The 21,722-nt window shown below is 39.4% G+C and overlaps 1 protein-coding gene across 1 annotated transcript; it reads left to right on the top strand.

Annotated features, from left to right (window-relative positions):
* The first annotated feature begins 893 nt into the window (after nt 1–893).
* On the top strand, nt 894–8,361 carry dsc2l (desmocollin 2 like). The gene is made up of 16 exons (XM_080907767.1): nt 894–1,509; nt 1,646–1,736; nt 1,845–2,053; nt 2,146–2,250; nt 2,598–2,753; nt 3,005–3,149; nt 3,237–3,391; nt 3,518–3,652; nt 3,787–3,972; nt 4,118–4,365; nt 4,463–4,605; nt 5,104–5,322; nt 5,904–6,125; nt 6,327–6,442; nt 6,567–6,896; nt 7,269–8,361. Exons 1-16 carry the CDS (start codon nt 1,471–1,473, stop codon nt 7,464–7,466), a joined length of 2,697 nt encoding a protein of 898 aa, XP_080763893.1. The 5' UTR covers nt 894–1,470; the 3' UTR covers nt 7,467–8,361.
* Nucleotides 8,362–21,722: the final 13,361 nt, after the last annotated feature.

The following is a 21,722-nucleotide window of genomic DNA, read 5'->3' as shown; positions in this document are numbered from 1 at the left end:
TGTAAGAGTTTCACTTCCTTTAAAACACTGCATCTCACAACATCCTGTCTTAGCTCCCCAGCATTTACGTGGAGTCTTGGCAAAACACACCATTTCATAACAGATGAGTTCAAACTAACAGAAAACTGCACTTTGGGAGTAAAATGCATGAGGTCATATGGCAATGACACCAAGACATCTTAGGAATTTCATTTGAAGCTAAAAAAAAAGAAAATGTCTTCCAGAGAAAGGTTACATTTATGCTTTCTCGTCACTGCACAACTCTGCAAAAGCAAAAGTACAATCTAAAAACATCAGTTATGAGTAATCTTATCAGGATACTGTGGGGGATGTTTCATCAGTAATGATTAAACCAGCTGAATAACTGGAAATATGATACGTTTGTTACACATAGGCTTGTTTAGACTTTTAATTCTGGGAACACACAGAAGCCTAAGTACGACAGCAGTTAGCTTTTACTTTTTTATCTCGGGAATAACATCACATGGGGTTTTACTGTGTCTGTTTTGTATTTGCTGGTAAAGCGTTAAAGCCTTAAAGTCTTCATTATGTCCACGCCCATGACTCCCACTGTCTTCCTGACATTTTTCTCACCTTTCCTGTTACAGACCCATATACCCTGCTTTCAAAAAGCTCCTTTAATAACAATCTAACTATTAAAGTATATCCAGATGGACATACTTTAAAAAAACGTAGGTCCATCGTTTTTGTCTCTTCACTTTTATCAGCAGTTTATAAAGATTGTGAGCGTTTTGCTGTGGGAACCACAGCCTCTCCCACACCAGGGTTTCATTCGGCTCAAATTCCTGTGGTGTGCAGAGAGGAGCTCAAATGTGCTCCTCCTACAGCGGAGAGCTAAAGGAGAGAGGAGGACGTAGGGGTCAATTTTCTGTGTAGACCTGGGACAAGTCTTGACAAAAGGCAGACAGACCAGTTTTTCTTCAAATAAGTGTACCTGCAGCATGCGCTAGTGTTATACGACTATTGTTTTTGCGTTATATGCATGGATTTATACAAATAGTGCTTAAAGCTTTAATTACATGTATTTTAGCTCTTATGCTCCTGCTAAAACTCTTTAATTGGAAATAAAAGAGCGGTTTAATGTCTTCCAGTAAAAGAGTAATGTTTCCCCCTGCTGGCGGGAAAAACGCGAATATCAGCAGCTTTGAGGGAGTTGGCTTTCTCAGCAGACACCAGCGAGCACAGCCCAAAGGTACTTCGCTTGTTTGAAATTTCACTTGGGTGTGTCAGCAAAGGTGTGTCCGCTGACTCACCCAACAGCGACAGATAGAGCCGTCTGAGAAACGCCTGCCTTTTCGCATTAACAGAGAAGTGAAGCAACAGACAAGAGACGAAACTCTCGAGTAGACTAGACGCATTTGTTTTCTATTACTCTCTGAAACACTAACCGGACTCTCCCCACTTGGACCCAGGACAAAGTCAGCCTTTTACTGTTTTTTTCTTCCAAAGATGGGGAGAGTTTTAATTTCCACCATCTGCCTAATGCTGGTAAGTGCTTCTAGTTTGGTTTTAAAGCACTCCTACATCACCAATACGCTTTGCTGTCTGTTACTTCTGTCAATGCTGTTTGCTATAGCAACATTTAAACGCAACAAGCCCGTTTGAAACTCACTTTCACCTTCAGATCCTGTCCTGTGTGGAGTCATGCTCTCTCCCGAGGTCTCTCTACGTAATTGTACCTGAAACAATTCCACCTGAATACCAAGTAGCAAAAGGTGCTGCTCTGCTTACTTTTTTTTCATTCCGTCTGTGTGAAAAAGTGTTGTAGGCCGACTGTTTTGTGTTTTATGGCTCTTTTTAACTTTCCCTTTCTCGGTTTTCAGTTGAAACCGTCGGCTGTGATGCCAAATCAACGCTGTTAACTGTGAAGGACCCGAGTTTTACAATAAACAGTAATGGAGCAGTGGTAGCTTTAACGTCTGTCTCAGTGGCAGAAAGAGGACGGACATTTTTTGTGTGCGCTCAGGACAATAGTAGACCGGAAAGTAAGATGAAAGTTCACCTTGTCCGCAGTACAATGCCGACAAAACATGTAAGACAACTGCATATTGTGAGCCGTTTATACAGCTCAGAAAGCACGATGCGTTTTTTTCTAACATATCCTGACTTGTTGGAATGTCACAGCAACGAGGCCAAGGATTCCTGATTCGGTCTAAAAGACGCTGGGCACCTCCGAACCTCACCGTAGTGGAGAATTACGTAGGACCCTATCCAAAACTAATTGAAAGGGTAAATTAAATGTATAATTCATATCATTTATAAGCACTGTGCTATTCAAATGTTTATTTTCAGTACACATTGTTCTCTTTTCTCACTTCCCCCCTCAAATTATCTGATTATTTCAGGAGTCACACCTGTTAATTAAATTCAGTGATTATTTCCTTTGATGTTCTTTTTTAAGTTACATTACCAGCATGTCAGATTGGGAACTGTCTACAGTTTTGATCTATTTAATAACGCTACGAGCTGAAAGAGCTCACAGTAGGCTGCTTTATGAAAATTGAATAACAGAATAACAGAATTTTTGTTGTTTTTGTTTTCTTTAATATGTGTGTTTTATTTGGTTTTCCCTGTAGCTGGTGTCAGATACCTCAGCCAAATATAAATTGTTCTACACTGTCGAAGGAGAAGGATTCGATAAGTATCCAACTGGAGTGTTCAACCTGAACAGAGACACAGGGGATCTGTTCTTGCTCAAAGCAGTGGACCGTGAGGCGTTCCCAGTATATAGTGTGAGTGTGAACATGAAAATGATTTAAGGTTTTTAGTCAGTTGCATTATTGTTCAGCAGTCATTCAAAAAGAACTATTTATCATTAAATAAAATAATGACAGATTGTCAACTTGTTAGTTTTGAGTTTTGATTCTCTATTACGCATTTTTTTTATATTGTTCACTCAAACCTGGAAGTGACACAATTTATATATGTCTTATAATGTTTTTGCCTTTAACTTTGCTTACACGTTTGTCTTTTTTGTTTATAGTTTGTGGTGCGTTCTTGGGACACGGTCACAAACAAGGAGACAGATGAGAATCTGCCATTGAAAGTGGTTGTAGATGATGTAAATGACAATCCACCGGAGTTTGTAGGTCTTCTACAGTTTATGGTTCCTGAGCACTGTAGTGTAGGTGAGAAAAGCAAAATAGAGTAACAGATAAATCTGTGGTGTTTGGCCTCAGTGCAGTTGCTCTAAATGATCGTGGTTTCCAATACAGGGACTGTGGTGGGAAAGGTGAATACAACCGACAAAGACCAAATTGGCACCGACCATGTGAAGATTAGGTATACACTCCTAACTGGAACAGACATGTTTGCCATTCATGCGGAAACAGGTGTCATCACAACAAAAACCAACACCCTAGACAGAGAGGTGAGCACTGCTTCTGCATCAGTGAAACCTGTGAACTTTATTTAAATGAAAATAGCTTTGAAGAAGATGATACAAGTGCTTTCCAACATATTTTCCTTATGATATTTTGCAACATTTCTTTTTAAGTTAAAAGACAACCATTTGGTGGTTGTACAAATCCAGGATATGAATGGTGCACCAAGTGGTCTGGTTGCCACATCAACAGCAACAATTGTTCTGAGTGACATCAATGACAACCCGCCAACCTTCATGAAAACATCTGTAAGTGTTTGAAAAAACTGTCAGTATGTAATCTGGCTGAATAACTAATACTTACATTTGTCATACTTATTTTCCATGAACATTGGTTGTTTAGTAATCTCCCCTCCCCCCAAAAAACGTGTTTTTTCTTTTAGTATGATGTCGCTGTGCAAGAGAATGAAAGTGAAAAACTTCTACTTCGGATTCCAGTTCAAGATAAAGATTTGATAAACACACCAAACTGGATATCAAAGTTTGTCATTACTCAAGGAAATGAAAATGGAAATTTCAGGATTGTTACTGACCCCCAAACAAATGAAGGGCTTCTGTACGTCTCAAAGGTGAGACTGACTTCTTATTAAATTCGTTATTATCATTTAGTAATGTTGGTAGTAGCATTTTACATGGATCACATCTAACGGAAAGTCCGCCTTTATAAAACTGATTTATAGTCATAAACTTTTAAATGTCTTTCTTTTTTTTCAGCCATTAGATTATGAGAAGACGAACAGTGTACAGCTTCAGATCACGGCACAAAATCAAGCACCGCTGAGTGGCAGCAGTGCCAGTTGGAACTCCATCCCTGTGAAGGTCAGTGTCACCGATGTCGATGAAGGCCCAGAATTCTCTGCTCCTTCGATCCGCTTCAATGTCAAAGAGAACACACCAAATGGCACAGTGATAGGAACTTATACAGCTACAGACCCTGAGACCAAGAGCAGCAAAGGCATCAAGTAAGGACTTCAATTTGCCCCAATAACACTTGTTCTCGTGACTTGGACTACAAGAGTGAACATGCGAGTAATGCACAAGTACTTTTTTATCTCTTAGGTATTTCAAGATCACAGACCCGGGCTCCTGGATCAATGTTGACAGAGACACGGGAGAGCTGAGGGTGGCAAACACAATTGACAGAGAGTCACCGCTTGTTCACGATGGGTTTTACAACATCACAGTGAGGGCTGTTGATGCTAGTAAGTTTTTTGTAGGCACTTCAGTACTGATGAAGAAAACACAACCTTCAACAATACACAAGTGGTCCTTTCTGTACTCAATTCTATATTACCTGATGGATATTTGCCAGATCATTTGAGGTAGTGCCTTGTGTGACTAAATAAACCTTATTGCCGTTCCTTCATTTCTTCTTGCGGTGTGTCAAACAATCCGAAAGTTGTTAAAAGTACAAGCTCCACCTTGAGCTGTTTGTCTGAGCGGCTTTATTTTTCATGAGAACACCTGTTGACAAGATAAAATCTGTTGGAAAAAAAATCAAGTGGCTAGTCATTTACAATGACTCATGTTCCTTTGAGTGTTTTGTGGAAATTGGGCACATATCCCAGTGCTTGGCAGAACTTAAAACTTGCACTTAGGTGACACCGCGTTATTGTAATGAAAATGGTGTGTTCCATTGTTCCTGTGTGCCAACATGTCCACACGACTACGTGAGAACCAGTAATGCTGTTGTGTTTCAGGCTCCAAGTCAGCAACAGGAACAGTTGTCATTTGGGTGGAGGATGAAAACGACAACATTCCTACGATTCCTAGTGAGCTCACGTTTTGTCAGGAGGATGGAGTGCTCGGCTCTGTGGTGGTGGTGGCCGAAGACAAAGATCAGAGTCCCTTTTCTTCCCCATTCACCTTCAGTTTACCAAATAACAATGATGGCACATGGTCTGTGAAAAGTCTTAATGGTAAGTGGCTGTCTTTGTACACGATGAAGCGCAAAGTGTATCTTTTTAATCAAATGTGAACGAAAAGATTTTTTTTTACAAATGTTTGTAGTACCCTATGTACAGCATGATCCAAAAAGTGAGCATGCTGACATGGTATCATTCCAGTGGTGAGAAAAGAAACAAATATGTGAGGGTGTTGTGGAGCTGTTTTGTTTCACAACTCTGTGAATACTCGGTTTTCAGAAGTAAATATGTAATGAAGAACAAATGTAGTTGAGAAAAAGACTTGGAACTGCGTGAACTTGTCGACGCATCTTTTGTTTTGTTTGTGCACTTTTTAAAACGAGTAGATTAGTATATGTTGGGGGCTAAAAATGTGGACATGGGTTTTACTGCATGGACAGTAAAATCATAAATCACATACATTCACACAGTAATACTCTGTTTTATGAAGCATAAATATTTTATTACAAATCTTAGTATTAAGTATATGTTAAAGTCACATGATGTAGCCTGAAACAATATTCTTCAGTCTTTTTTTGGTGCTTTTCTTGGTTAAGCTTGAGTCTCTTTATAATTATCACGTGTTTCCTTCTTAGACACTGCAGCTACATTGGAGCAGCTCAAACCGCTTTATTTGGGGATGCACACCGTTGACCTGACTGTTACAGATCTTCAGGGTAGTGGCAAAACACAGACAGTGAATCTGAGAGTCTGCAAGTGCAAGAATGGCGTCTGCCCTGGCAAGGACAGGTCCGTGTCGCTCGGACCGCTGGGAATACTGACTATGCTGTTGCCTGTGGCCCTCCTCCTACTGCTCTGTGAGTCTTCCACTGTAATTATAAGTAGTAAGGGTTAGCTGGAGGTTCTTTCGTAGTTTGTTCAGTTTCCAATATGCAAAAAGCAATTTTGCATACAATAGTGTAGTGTATAATGCTGCTATGCTCATTCTTGTGACGCTTACCGCACATAAAAGTACTCTGTGAGCTGTCATTTTGAACACGCGTGCTTTGTCATTGCAGTCCTGCTCCTTGCATTTTTCTGTCTAACAAAGAGAGAGAAGTTGCAACTTGACGACTCAGCAGACACTGGAGGAATCCTACTCAAATCCAACACGGAGGCCCCAGGGGACGAAGTGGTAAGGACAGTAATGCGGAAGCATTGCCTTGGCTTACCGTTACTCACAAGGAAACCATATTTGCTTCTTTTCTTTTCCCCTTCTGCTTCATTTATTTAATTGCCACGTTTGCTTTGATTGACAGGATGCAAGTCTCATCAATGGTCCCCCATTTGAGATTGACCAAGCAGTAAAGGGTTCTGTCAAGGGTGTAATGATGAATCCTTCATGGATCGGGAACAAGAGTGGAAGCACTATTGGAACCCTTGGTGTTCACGAGAATGGGATGCATGGAAGGACTGATATTTCTGCAGCTAATATGCAGGATTACTATACCGGCCAGTATGACATGACCATAGATCGTCAATCCTATGGTCAGCTTGTTGGTAGTGGTGTAGACTTTGACTACAGACAACACAATATGGACCCAGCTCTTCTGTATAATTGGGAAACAAATGGCCGCTATCTACATCAGGTATTGTTATTTTATGATTACAAACATATTATTTATTTGTTTTAGTGGCAGAAGTTTGCATAAAAAGTCAAAAAGAGAGCAGCAGAAGTTTCTTTTTCTGCGGTTTAATAATGTGTTACCTGTTACAGATAAGTTAACTCCTATTTGTAATATTATCTTCTTCTCTAAGCTGTGATAGCATCCTGTGTAAACCTCAATATTTCTCACCTTTGGTGAAAGATATTATTTCTCTAACCTGTTGGAGATCTGTTTGCTCGATGTGTAATATCCGTCTGTCAGTCATATCCCGAGCAGCTTTGAAAGTGTTGTATGCTTGCTCCTATCATCCAGGCTTAGTCCAAGGAGTAATAACAAACTGCCTGTGTCTTCCAGAAATTGATCCAAATGGGAACAGTGGAGGATGGGCGATACGCAGATGATATCATCCACTCCTACGGGTTCGAGGGACGTGGCTCTGTAGCTGGCTCTGTCGGATGCTGCAGTGATAATAATGACAATGATAACCTTGACTTTCTGAACACACTCGGACCAAAGTTCAAAACTCTTGCAGAGGTCTGCAGAAAGACATGAAAAGTGACACTCCAGATAATATTGTTTACTTTAAGCTGTAAAAGATGCAGATTGGGCTTGAATGCTTGGCTTGTTACTGGGGTAAGAATATAAAAAAAGAACAGGCAGGTGGTGCTGGTGTGTATATGCTATTGCTCTTAGTTGCTTTATGTCTTTGTTGTTGTTATTTTAGTTTTTTTTATGTAAAAGTCATTTGCACTGAAAATGATGTAGATGCTGTTGGTTGTGCATACTTTATGTTGTATGTCAATAGCCGCGTTTCCACCACAGGGACTGCAGTCTTTTGGAGGTTTGTACCTCAGGAACCAAGGTCTAAATGAAGTTCTTGGAAAAGTGATTTCATATCTTTATATTTTTGGAGGGTAGCACTTTGTGACACTTCAGGAGCCTTTGGTCCAGGGATTGCACTGTTTCTGGTTGGAAAGCAACTTCTCATAAAAATCACACTGCCTTCAAGGTTTACCACATAAATTGTTGGTAATCATTAACTTAAACTTACATCAGAGAGCAGTGAAGGGAGATGGAGAACAACAAAACTGGTGTTGCTTTTTCATATTTAATTGCACGACGTCTGCTTAAGCTTTGTGGGTCTGAATACATTGGTGGGAGTACAGACAAAAAAGCTCTTGGGACTAGAACTTCTTGTTATTTTGGGTTGAAATGCGGCTACTGAGTATTAACATGTTTGTTAGTAGGAACTTCGGTATTTAAAAAAAAAACAACTTTGTTTATTAATCGTTGTCTGGTATAAAAAAAGAATGCATTTCTATTTCAGTCATGTTGCTGTTTTTTTTTTTATCCTTATTGAATTTCAGGCTTTGTCGATATATTTGAAGTAAAACAAATAATGAAACAAAATAATCTTTTCTAATATTTCACAATATTTAATGTAAAACTACACATTTATAATGGTCTATTTTAAACAGTGTTGATTTACTTCTGCACAATTTCCCAATGCCACAGAAATTGTGTGTAACCATGATTTACTTCAACTCCCTGACTGTCAGACGGGTGCAGTTTGAGCTCGCTTGTCAGTCAGGTTATTGCAACATTCCCAACAGTAGTCCTGTTTAAATCTGCACAAGGGTGTGAACCGGAGGCGTAAGGTGTTACTGACACTGCCCGAAACTAAATATAACTGGCTGCACAGGAAAAACCCAGTCAAAAACTGTATACCTTATATGTATATTATGTGGTTTTAGTTGTAATTTGACATTAACATTAAAGAGTGTTGTTTAATTTTTGCAACAGTAGCAGTTGTTTTTTTTTCTTTTTCTACATTTAAAGGAACTATAAGTGCAAGATGAAGATTATAAAATACCATAGCACACATGCAATAAGCATTTATGTAGCTGTACAACTATAAGCACTACTGTTTGTGCTTATAGTCTTCACTGTTTATTTAAATTTTAGTTTGTTTTTAAAAAAACGTTCCTTATTCTTTTTTCTGGTTGTACAGAAAGGTCGCAGTCTGGTTGCATATTGTGCTCGGGCTTTGTGTGCACCCTGGTGAATGTTTTACAGGGTGGGGCACAGATAGCTTGCGTAATACAATGCGTTCAATGTTCCAACTCCTTGGCTAATAATTACTTTCAGTCTTTGGCAGATCCAGTTGGTGCACGGTGTTATTATGGCAACATTGTTCTACCCTATTGTTAAAATGTTCTAACTGTAATCATGGTAACAAACTCTATTTTGTAAACAGTAAATGACTTCTTTAGACATAAAGTTTCCGGTTACAGGAAATTTATGCAATGGCCCAATTAGTGTAATTTAACAATTATCAATAATTAGTTTTAAATTGTCAGATAGTATAGATAACAGACTTTGCTTTGTTATTCAAAAACCTCTGTAAATAAATAATATTCAATGAAAAATGTATTGAAACCTCAACTGAAATTCCCCAGAGTTCTCGTAACACTTTGGATTAATTTATAGATAATGTAAATACGCACTGAAGTTATAAACAAGTCACCAGTCTCTGATGCAATTTATCAATATGATGACGTACAAAGGACACCTGAGGCTTGAAATATGCAATCGCAGGCTCTGGAAAGGGCCATCTGTCACATTGTGATGATGAGTATAAAATATGATGGCAGAGAGAAGAATAAATGGTGAAATTAATTCCTGGAAAAAATGTCACCCCGATCAAACAGTGAAATCTTGTTAGAAACGCAACAATATCTGTACAGATTAAAATAATACTGTCACAATTATGGGAAGATGTGAACAACATGTGAACATGAAGGGTTTTTGCTCAAAATCCCAAAGGGACTAATTAGGTGATCTTGAACATAAGTCGCCTAACTGAAAATAATGACCCCCCTCCACAAAAAAAAAGCTTAACCCAAAAATCTGAAGAATGCGATCCAAGCAGAGATAGCAGCTCTTCTACCCATATTTGAAAAAGGAACTGTTCTCTACTAAGGTAAAACCCTTTTGTTGATGACTGATCTTGTAGTAATCTGCAATAAAAAGTGTCTTTATTTCAGATTCCTAAGTATTTTTAAAGCCATAACCCTGATTCTTTTCTTTTCAAGCAGTTTAGATGTTTAAAACTTGCTAATATAGCAACTCTTTTGCTGTCATGAACTCATGACTCTGGAATTGCTCACAGTGATGACTAAGCCCCGAGGTCAAGGGTGTGAAAGATAGCTGATAAGCAAAATCATTTGACAGTTTAATTATAGGTGCTGACCACTCAATGACTGTGATATGTCTCAAGTATGTTTAAACTGAGAAGCAGGGTGGGAGAGATTGACGTGGCAGTTTCATCAAAATTAAAAAGACCTCATCCTGCCTTACTAGTTCACTACAAAGATTTTATTTTCACACATTTTTATATATAAAAACAAAACAAAAAAAACCCCATAACAAACATAAGAAGGGCCTGCTGTACAAAACAGCATGCACAGCCGCCCTAATGCAAACTGTGCTGCTGGAAATGCATGACAAAAATACCCAACCAGCAATTAAAATAACAACAAAGAGAATTTTAGATAATTTTCTTTAATTGCTATGAAATGCCTTCCTACGCAAAGCAATGACACTGATAAGCCACAAAATTCAATAGACTATTTTGTGTGTCCACCCTTATCAGGCCCGTTTGAACCATCACTTCCAGTTACTTCTGTAAGGATGCAATTAATTTTAAAGCAGTAGCGTGAAATTAATTTATTGCTTGTAATTAGTTTTTGTCATACTGTGAAAACAATCTTTCCAGATAGGATGTTTTCTCCTTCCAACAGACTGTCTGAGGACACTTGGCTAAATCCGAGTTCAATATGGAGTAGTGCCTTCCTGGGGCACTGTACATACATTTTGTATGTATTGTCGCAGTACATTCAAAAAGGTGTAGGGCTGCAAGAGTAAATGCTCAAAGTGCTAATAGTTCCTCTGTTGTGTTGTGCATAAATACAAATGCTCAGTAGATATGCATAATTTAAAAGTCTACAGACCACATAATCTCATCAAATTACTTGTATGATTAACTTACGCCTTTTTGAAAGGTTCAAGAAACAAAGTATTTCCAGTATCCTGGTCAGTTTTTGCAAAATCCTTTTGACTTGTGTGCAGCTCATGTTTGAGATCATCCAAGTCATATATCTCTGCAAATAAGAAAACAAAACAGAAGTTCTTATAAAAAGCTGTCACTGTTAGGATGGAGTGTCTGAACACCTCTCAAATTGCAGTTGGGCTTGAAGAAATGCTTCTGCAAGTCACCAGTCAAAGAGTCAAGGATTGGATTGAAGATGCAATTTCTTAAACCATCTTTGTCCTATTGGTCACGCTTACCAACAGCTGAGCCTTTTAGTCTGGTGCTGGTCATCTGATGCCTTTCCGCCCCCACTATTCCAATACTAATACTGTGTTTGTGAGCTGCCTAAGACCTCTCTCCATAACTCATCAAAAACTGAGTCATCTTTTTAATTCTGAGATGTGTCCTGAAGTACTTCAACAAGCTGAACAGCTTTTGATAGAGCTAGATCCAGTAATGGTGACTGAAGTATGTCAGATAGCCCCCTGCTGGTTGCGGCAGATGACTATCCTTCCTAGAGCCTGGCTCTGCTGGAGGTTTCTTCCTGTTAAAAGGGAGTTTTTCCTTTCCACAGTCACCAGTGGTTCCTTATAGGGTGTGGTCTAATTGTTGGGGTTTCTTTGTGTTATTATAGGGTCTTTATGTTACAATATTAAGCATCTTGAAGCATCTCTGTTGTTGTGATCTGGTGCTATATAAATAAAATGGCATTGAATGGAATTGAGTAGAATCTTGGAGGTGCCCAAAGGTTTGTGGAATGTAGCTAGAAGCATAATGAAAGGTAAATCAATTTGGACACGTAGTCCCCAAGCCTCCACAGACCTTTCCCCACTTCTCCCATTAGCAGCATCTTCGAGAACATGGAGCACTGTAAGTAGCCTGTCCATCATATTGTGCAAAAGGCCTCCATACCATCTAAGCTTGGGTGAAGCTCTCTGGGTGGGCATCTATATATTTCTTGCTGAACATATAGCTATTTGTGAATGCATGAGCCTGACATGAAGATGCATAGCTTCTCAAGTGAAGAAAAGAAACAGACTTCCTGAGGTACTGATTTGGTTGTATCATTTAGAACCAGACTGAAATAATGTGCATCCCAGTGCACATAGAATAACCATGTATGATTTAGCTGCACAAATCCAAGATGTTATTACTATGAGAGACACTAGATGTCACACTTTCCCTTTATGTGAGTAAAGCACCACCTGAGGAGGCAGCTTTGGGGACTACTTATAGAAGATGGCTGATTTTTGTAAAGACTCCTCGCTGTCTGTCACATGTGTTACTGAACACCTGAAATCACTTCAATTAGTCTTTGAGGTCTCGATAGGGAAACGATTTGAGGAGTTGTGGCAGAAGCCTCATCATACTCTGATGTGGCATGCGCCAGACTGTAGTTATACACTCTTTAATGTTATTTGGTGTCACTTAACCTAACAAGATTCTCTGCCAATGGAGTGAGTGAAAGCGACTAAAGTAATTATAGTCTATTTAAAGCTCGTAGTTTCACTGATTCAGACATTTTATCACTGTTAGTGGTGTATGGATGGTGGGCATGGCATAAAATGTGTATGGCTATTTTTTAATGTATGTACATTTCTAATAACTATATCGATTTTCCTAGAGAGAAGATAATTAGAGAAGATATTTTTACTAAATATTTTTATGTGTGGGTTTGACTGTCATCTTAACTCTTATTTTAAAATACAATTGAGCAGAATGTGCTGATTTAAACTTGTACTTTCATAGACCCTAAAGCACTTGTTACATTATTTGCTTGAGGTATTGTTTTTCTTCCTGGAGTTCTGTATCACTGAAACTCAAGTGCACTGTGCGACTTACATATTAATTAGATAATTCTGCCCGGCAGCAGAAAGCCTCGGTGAGATATCTTGGTCTTAATTAGTCAAAAAGGTTAAAATAAAAAGCAGTCTAAGGAATATATGTAAAAATGCTATATTAATTAATTGAAATGAACCTGTAATTACTGACAGTAGAGTACCTACACAGAATTCATTCTCTTGTTTTATTGCAAGACAAAATCAGTTATTTTATTTTACTTTTTATTTGCTGTGCTGATATTAATCTGTGATTAATACAATATTACAGTTACTTCAGAAAGTACTGAGATTCATTCACTTTCTCCACAGTTAATTAAGGTATGAAACACCATCCATCTATTCATCTATATTTTAACTGCTCATGAAATTTAAGGTCACATGGGGGTGTTGGAGCTTATCCCAACTGTCACAGAGTGAGAGGCGGGGTACAACATGGACAAGTCGCCAGTCATGTTCACCTTCACACCTGCATCTCTTTGGACTGTGGGAGGAAGCCAGAATAACTGGAAAGAACCCACGCAGGCACAGGGAGCACATGCAAATTCCACACAGGCCTCAGCTGGCTGCTAGATTCAAACCCAGAATCTTCTTGGTGGAAGGCAACAGTGCCATATGGATTCTTTTTTCATGAATCCACACTAAATAGCTCAAAATAACAAAACTACAAAATTTCTCTTAAATGCATCTTGTTGGCTTTAAATATCCCTGAGATGCATCCATGCTTGGAGTAAACCTGTGGTAAATTGAATTATCTGGAAAAAGAACAGAGAAACATATTTTTGTAGGCTATTCATAAAAGATTCCAGGACAAAAATGTAATTATAAGTCCAAGGAATTCTATTTACACCCCTGTAATAGAAATGGGCAAGGATTAGATCATGACAAAGATATAAAACTTGTTTGTTTTATATAGTTTTGGGTGTTCTCAGCAGCACACTGGCTTTGAACCACCAAGGCTCTTCCCTGTTCAGATGAGAGGCCAGCCAATTTGAGTTACTGAAAACCGAAGAAAGAATAAATGCAGCCAAAAACAGAGAAGTCTTTGATGAAAACCCCCCCTCCCTGACCTGAGATTCTTTCTGTGCACAATCGTGAACCAAAGTGTGCAGTGAAGGCAATTCTGGAATGTCTTCTGAACAAGTCACTGTCTGTCTTTGAGTACCACAGCCAAGTGCAGACTTGAAAGCTCCAGAATATCTGTGAAGAGACCTGAAGATAACACTTCGCAGATGCTTCACTTCATAACTTATGAACCTTCACAGGTTCTTCCAGGAGGATGGGAAAAAGTGCAAAAATGCAGGATTGCAAAACTGATAGAGACTTACCCAAGAGGGCCCGAAGCTGTAATATCTGCCATAGAGACTGCTACAAATCATTAGATCAGGTGATCTGATCAATGGGAAACTTTCGTTTTTAATTTTTAATCAATTAGTTTTGATTTTGTCATTATGTTCTATTGAGTGTGGATGATCTCAGTAAATACTTATGAGTTTATGGTCTTACTCTATTTTACACACTAATGCCATACAAAATAAAACTTCAGGTAAAGAACATTGTAAAGTGCATACTGATTGGTTAAAGTCCAGTTTCAAAATACCAAGATGGCGATGATGAAGTTGCTCAGTTTAACTTTAATAATGAAGCTCCCCTGCCTGCTTTCCTGGGTGTTCTGCACTTCCCCTTTCCCACGCTTTCAAATTCAGCGCTGACATCATTGCTCTAGTCAACCATCTTCCTGCCTTCCTGCTCTGAGTCAATCAGCTTCTGTTCTGGGTACTTTAAATCTCACCGCTCTTCTGTAACTCTGCCTTTTAGACTCTCCTTTGTGCAACTCACTTCCTCCCCATCGCAAAGCCTCCATCTTCATCTTCACCACCACCAGCGTCTAGACTCTGGAGGGGTCCTGTCCTAATTCCTATTGCCGATTCTGTTCTGCTGTGATGAGTCATCGGAGTCTAATAGCCAGGCAGCTTAATTGAATTCTGAATCTCAGTAAATCATGTTCAATTCTTCCAAATGATCTCTCCTTATTGAACTGCCTGGGCGGTCTGTGGGAATTGACTCACTTTTTGGAGCCGCACATAAGTGGCCACCAAAGGGGATGCAGTTTCTGGTATTTTCATGCTGGCTTAATTTTCCATTGTGGCAGGTTGTTGCTTTGTTGTAATCAGTGGACACAAGGACGCCATTGACTCGTATTGGGAATATGGTGAAGTAATTAGTTAAGCTTGGTGACAAATTGTTTTCCCCTCAAAACAGTTAGTGACACAACAATATAGTGAGTAATAAGATAGTGAGAATGAACTGTTTTAGGTGTCCATCACAGCAACAAGCCTCAAACTGATACCTTAAGCTCCACACTCAGAATACTGTTTAGATTTGTGGTTGAGGATCCTGCTTGTGTTGGCCTTTGTTGAACACAATACAGAAGTACAATAAGTCGAATGCTAGAGTGCAGCAGCAGGCATGATGATCATAAAGTGTGGTTCCTGTTCATTACTGTTCATCCAGCTGAGGTATACACACATCTCACTTTGGGATAGGTGGTTAAGCTTTGAACGATGTTCTGAGGGAAACTCACAGCTTGTTTTGGTCTTGCTGGTATGATGCTGAAATCATTTCCACAACTTTTGTCTTTCAAAAGTCAGCACGTCATAATCTGTTTCATGATTGCCCCCGCACACACACAAAACACAGACAATAAATGTAATATCAGTAGGGCATTATTAGTGCAGGCAGACTCCAGAAAAGAAGGAACATCTAACCAAGCCTCTGTGTGATGCTGCCCGTCAAAAGCGCCGCATATTAGTACAGTGGCCCCGATACATTTGCTTTGATGAAATGGAAAAAAAGGGGACCTGACAAAGTGTTTTCTTGTGTAGTTATCACGAACAAAGTGAGCCCTCTGCAAAATCTTGGTGTCGTGTTTGACAAACTGCTAGAATTTAACAGCTGAACATGCAAGGATCAGCACTGAGCAAGTTGCCTGAGTAGAAAGAATTAGATGTAGGTGGTTCAGACAGGCAGAGGAGGGGAGGATAAACAGGTAGATTAAGAGCATAAAGAAGACAGGCAGAGTGCCTGACATACGCACCCGAAGAGGGGAGACAATTTTCATGGGAGTGAGTTGATTTCGGGGACTGATGTTAGGCATTAAGTTGGTGCAAAGACTCGTCTAACTAGGCTCTCAGTGCGCAACCCCTAGAGTGAAGATCTATAAGGCTGATCAGACCACCTTCTGCGGGAGCTGCTACTTCTTGCCTCACCGCCTGTCTCTTAGCTGGATGCAGAAAGAGACTTCAGCTGACTACAAAACATAATCTCGCCAAGGGGTTATGCCCTGATAACCACACAGTTTTAATGTGGAATTTAATTGGTGCATTGCGCGTTTTACTCGGGGAGTATTTTGACACCGTAGGTGTCAAAACAGGATGAGCAAAAAGCATGCAGCCAAATCTCAGCCCCCTCAAATCTCTAAGCTCAATGGCCATAACAAAAAATTTACATATTGATGAGGATACTTGAGGAAGTTTTAAGCCATAAGTAACTACTCAAATTAAAAAAAAGAAAAATAAATAAGATTACTGAGGTAAATATAAAATATTAACCATTTCAGGAATTTGCCTTTTGTTTAGTGTTTTCAAACAAACGCATCCCTTTCCACTTATTCTGAAAATACCATGCCAAACATGAGCATCAACTGGGACTGACCCTTTCTGAGGTTATTGACAAGGCTCAGTGGGACAAAATAAGTAAAAGCTGCAAACACAGCATGCATATAAGGACGCATAAGTTTGCAACTTCATTATCTTTGAATAAATATATCCACCATGGTAGCAAAAAATCCAATATGGCACAGCGGCAAATCTCCTACTAAGCCCTGTGACCACTTTGCTGTTTCTTTATACCAAAGTCTGGAGAAGTTAAAGCACACCAACACTCCTTACATGTTGATCCCTTTCATGTTCTGAAACTGAGCTCTAAAGACTTTCTTAATATATATATATATAAATCCACCAACACTGATTCCAACAGTATACAATTTATTGATTTGCTGTCAGCCTTCATCCTCCTATCCAAAGGCTTTTAATGTAACAGCAGTGCCATCAGATAAGGAGCAGAGCAGAGATAGAGAAAAATGATGATGTTTACTGAGGAAAACATAGGGTTTGACCCCATATCTCATTAAAGTGACTCAAAAGTAGTAACATCACTAAAATCTGCGGTGCCCCATTGAGTTCACTCATCTTGCGTTCCCAGACGATTGACAACCAAGTGATAGATGTCTGTGAAGACCTGATTCAACGGAATAGCTATATTGAATAATCAATTGATAAAAAAAGAAAGAAAGAATCAGAGTATTGCACTGTACTTCAACAGATGCATCTTCTTTTCTGGAAAGTTTAGCATCTTCCAGCAAGGTCAGTTTGGTGCATTTTAATCAATTTTAACAACTATGTTTATCAAATCCAGAAACCATTTATGTACACAAACATTCCCCTCCATACCGCTGCTTTATAGCATTTTAAAAAAGAGGTCTGTTCATAATAAAAGTCAAAAACTGACTAAAAAATGGACAAATAAAATTATTTCTGCTACAGAATTTGATGATGAGATTGAAATTGCTCTCACATCTGTGGTGTGTAAACTGCAGAAAAGGCAGGCAATTAGTTTGGCTTGGCACAAAGATTAGAAATAGGGCAAAACTGCTATTCAGGCTCTGTTTAAAGCTGTGTCTATATTAAAATCCTTGCAGCCGCATAGAGTGGTAACGATAGAGTGGTATATAACGATTCACAATTCATCTGTGATTTATGTATGTAAAAGTGTATTTTTATGCTTTAAGTCAGTTTTCCCTCGATTTTCTTCACTTCTTTACAGAGATTGTGTGTACAGTGATGCCAAAATGTAGGTGACCTATAGCCCAGTTCTCTGAGTGATCCCCCACTATGAAGTCATGCACATATACACACACGTAGACAACCACATACAAGCACACAAACACACACGCTATGCCTTTTGTATAGATGTTGCAGAGAGAACAAAATCTGTCTACCAGCAGCTCTCTAAATCTCAATGGTTGTGCACGGACGACAATTTGCCATTTTGCACGGGGTTGTGTGCCGGACTCTTTCTTGGCTGGATGCAGTAATTTCCTGGAGTCTCCACAGGATGTCTGGCAGTTGCTCAGAAACAGTCTGTGACATAACTCTGAAAATGGCAAATCGTTTTTTATATGGATAAACAGAATTGAACAGATTTGTGTTGGTGTGGGGATTTTGCACTGCTACTGGTTGGTCATTTTAACCTCCATCTCACTGGCCACAAGGTAATCTAATGCAGTGCTGTTGTCAGCCTTAGTAATTACCCTTTGTCACAATGTTTCACTTTCCACATCTGCTCACCACACACATCTCATTCTGCAAAGAGGCAACCTCGACCTATTGTATTTGCTTAACATGCAGGATCACCTGTTCCCCTGCTGTTCCTCTCTGTCTGTGCCTTTCCCTTTAAACAGGGACAAGGTTCCTTTTTTCCCTTTTCTCCTGCACACCAAGAAGAAGAGGTACTTCTTCTTCTTTCATTGATTGCCAGACCAACATCCCAGAAATCACTCCATCCACTGTGAGTGGCAGGTAGACGAATAATGGAGGAGGAGAAATCAATGCAAGTACATTTGGCAGTCATTCCTTTTCTCTAACCTTTCATCCTCTCTACCAAGAGGTCAAATCAAAGCATCGCTATCAGCAGTTCCAACAAGTAGGGAATGAATGTAGCATTTTGCTTTAATTCTACTCAGTGGTGTGAAATGTGTCTGCATGTGGCTCTTTTCCAAAACTAGAAAAACTATTTTAATAAAACATTTAATGCTTAAAAATAAGAAGCAAATAAGAGATTGGTAAGAAAGTAAATAGTTTCTTTTAAATGTTGTAGATTGCCAGTTATCCAGTGAATAATTTCTGTACATTAATAGGGTTCTTTTAAGCGCATTAAATTTCAGTCTTGCAAGGGACCTTCTTAATATGTACATATTGATTAAGTGGTTCTGAGTGAGGAGCACTCATTGCATAGTGCAAATACACATCTCAAAGAGTGACCGGCACCTTGGGAAGTTTCACCTTTTGAGGGTCACTGTCACTGAATGAATACATTACCAGGTGCCTGTGATTAATTACTTGCAGGGCCTACAGCGAATAGGTACCACAGATGTCAGCTTGTGTGATAACTTTTCATATTGGCGATCTCCCTCAGCCCATCCGCAATTTACATAAATCGCACACACCAACAATTAATGTGATTGTGTGGAATGAACTTGCAGTCTTGTCGCCTTTGAAATGGTTGCTTCAAAGGGAGAGGCCGTCCCTGTGACCGCTCGCAGTCAGATGCCATCTTCTTTTGTGCACTGCGTGAAAACGACAAAATGATGGAGTCAGTCTCCTATCAGGCTGCTATTAGTTTGTGACTGAATGAGGTCAAGTCAGCAATTACATGCCTACAGTGACTAATTGTGATAAACTGGGGTAAACTGCAAATTTGTCTAAATTCACATGAATTTAATTCAAATAGAAATTCACATTAACTGCGTTTGTTCAGTCTAACCAAAACCTCATATATCTGAAACAGAGATTCAGAAATTGTGATGCAAATAGTGACATAGTTGCTGCAGAATGGCAATTTCACTGCTATATGTCACAGGTGCTTGGTGATCTTGTTTTTATACAGGGATCTAACCCAAATTAAACCAGCTAACAACCCATTGTTGTCATGGTCCCTGTGGTCTCTCGTGTTGTCCTGTCTGTTTTTTTCTTTTTCCTCGTGCCCTTGGTTTTTCGCTCATTCTTGTTCTCTCTATCTCTCTCTGTCTAAATGTATGTGTGTGTATGTGTTTTAATGGGTGTGTGTTATTTACCTTTGAAGTGACTCCTTCCTGTTTTTTAACCGCCTCCCAGTAAGTCACTCACCTGTAAGCATTTAGTAATGAACTCACCTGCAACACATCAGTGGCTCTGGAAGCAGATTATTTAAGGGTGAAGCACAGACTTGGTCATTGCCACGTTGCTACATAAGCCAGGTAACATGCTTGGCCTCAGTCTGCTCTGTCTGTCTGTTCATCTTGCCCTGGGTTAATCACTCTTTCTGTCCACACCTCTTCACAAATCCAGAGACCTGTAAGCCAAGATAGCAGTGAAAACTTGTGAAAACATTCCAGTGTGGGTCCGTCCTTCTGTCCGCTCTTAACAATCGAGTCAAGTCCCCCATTGAAAAGAGGCGCATCATAGATAAGTTGCTCTCATTGGTACAGACTGGCTCTGACGCTGAACGACTGCAGTCCATGTTAGACTGGGATTGCTTGGAATCAGGCTGCCTCCCACCAAGTGACCTGTGGAATTACCTTGCATCTGAAAGTGGTCATCCAGAGGTTGATGGGGGACTGCACACTCAACATCTGGGTGATCAGTTGGTTGCAACAACTACTTGCAATCAGTTGCAGATTATTAAAAAAAAATCCATCTGTCTGTCTGGGGTGGCTGTAGCTCAGGAGGTAGAGCAGGTAGTCTACTAATCAGAAGGTTGGTGGTTTGATCTCTGGCTGCTCCTGTCTGCATGCCAAATATCCTTGAGTAAAAAATGCATCTGTGTATGAATATTACATAGAAAGCAAAAACCTTAGAAAAAAACTGCTTTGATGAATGAAACAAGTTGTATAAAGTGTTTCGAGTGCTCAGTGTAGAAATGCTCTGTATAAGAACCACTGAATATTTGACTTTTAGCTCCGCATCTTAAGGAGAGTCAAATATTCAGTTTTGACTTGATATCAGTATTTTATGTACACACTCTGGAATCATTGCTAGAATGTGAAATTCAAGGTTGTTGCCAGAGCAAGATATGTAGCTTTGAAGAGCTCCACTGTGTGTAAACAGCAAGTATGCAATACCAGGCTCTAGGTTGGTACCTATTTCAAATCTGTGCATACAATATATCAGCATATTAAATTCAAACGCACATAATGCACATGCTCAGAGAAGAGGGAAACAAGAGTTGCTCGCAAATAAAAGGGAACCTTAATTTATTTGAATAACTGTTTCAGAACTTTTTCAATATCAAATCAAGTGAAGAGGCCCTCATGCAATCTTATACAGAGTTCTATGAAACAGTCAATGAAAGGCAGCATGGCAGGGCTAAATTTATCTATAGCTGTTATTTGTGTGCCCGTGGACTCGTGCATCTAATGGACAAAAAAAGAAGTCTGAGCAAAAGCTGCAATGGCACGCAGTGACTCAGTCCATTGCCAGCAAGTAGCCACAACAATGGAAAATGGGGCAGATCAAGGTTGCCAGTAATTACACCTATCTGCGGGCTTAATTAGGTCACCCTTAAGTGAGCATTGTGTGATAGTATGCGTTCATAATGGCCATGAGTGAATGTGTGTGTGTGAAAACTATCTCCCAACAGACCACGGGGTCATATCCATGAATCACAGGATCAGAGTGAATGTACAGTGGGGGTGCTGAAAAGTGCCTCTCTGTACGGCCAAGGGCAAATTTAGGAAAGCATACACAATGAGACTGCTTTCACGCACACAATTAGTTATGAGTCAACAGCTGTTTTTCATCGTTTTGTGGTGCATATGATAGAACACTGAGGACTAAGGGTTTTTTTTTTTGTAACATGCAAGTTTATATTTTAAATTTCTGGTGATTGTCTCTTTGGTGGTCTCTGATTGCATTACCTCAATAGCTGAGCGTGATTACAGTAAAAAAGTTGACTTAAACCAAAGACTGTGTTCCTGTCTTCTTTTTTTTCACGTGCAAAAATGGATTTTAAAATGCATAACACGTGTACTTGTAGAACTGGTATTGTTTAGAAGATGTA

The sequence above is a fragment of the Rhamphochromis sp. 'chilingali' genome (genome assembly GCF_963969265.1).
Source record: "Rhamphochromis sp. 'chilingali' genome assembly, chromosome: 16".
NCBI classification, from domain to species: domain Eukaryota; kingdom Metazoa; phylum Chordata; class Actinopteri; order Cichliformes; family Cichlidae; genus Rhamphochromis; species Rhamphochromis sp. 'chilingali'.
Note: the sequence above shows the minus strand (reverse complement) of the source record. Positions and strands in the feature narration are given on the sequence as shown.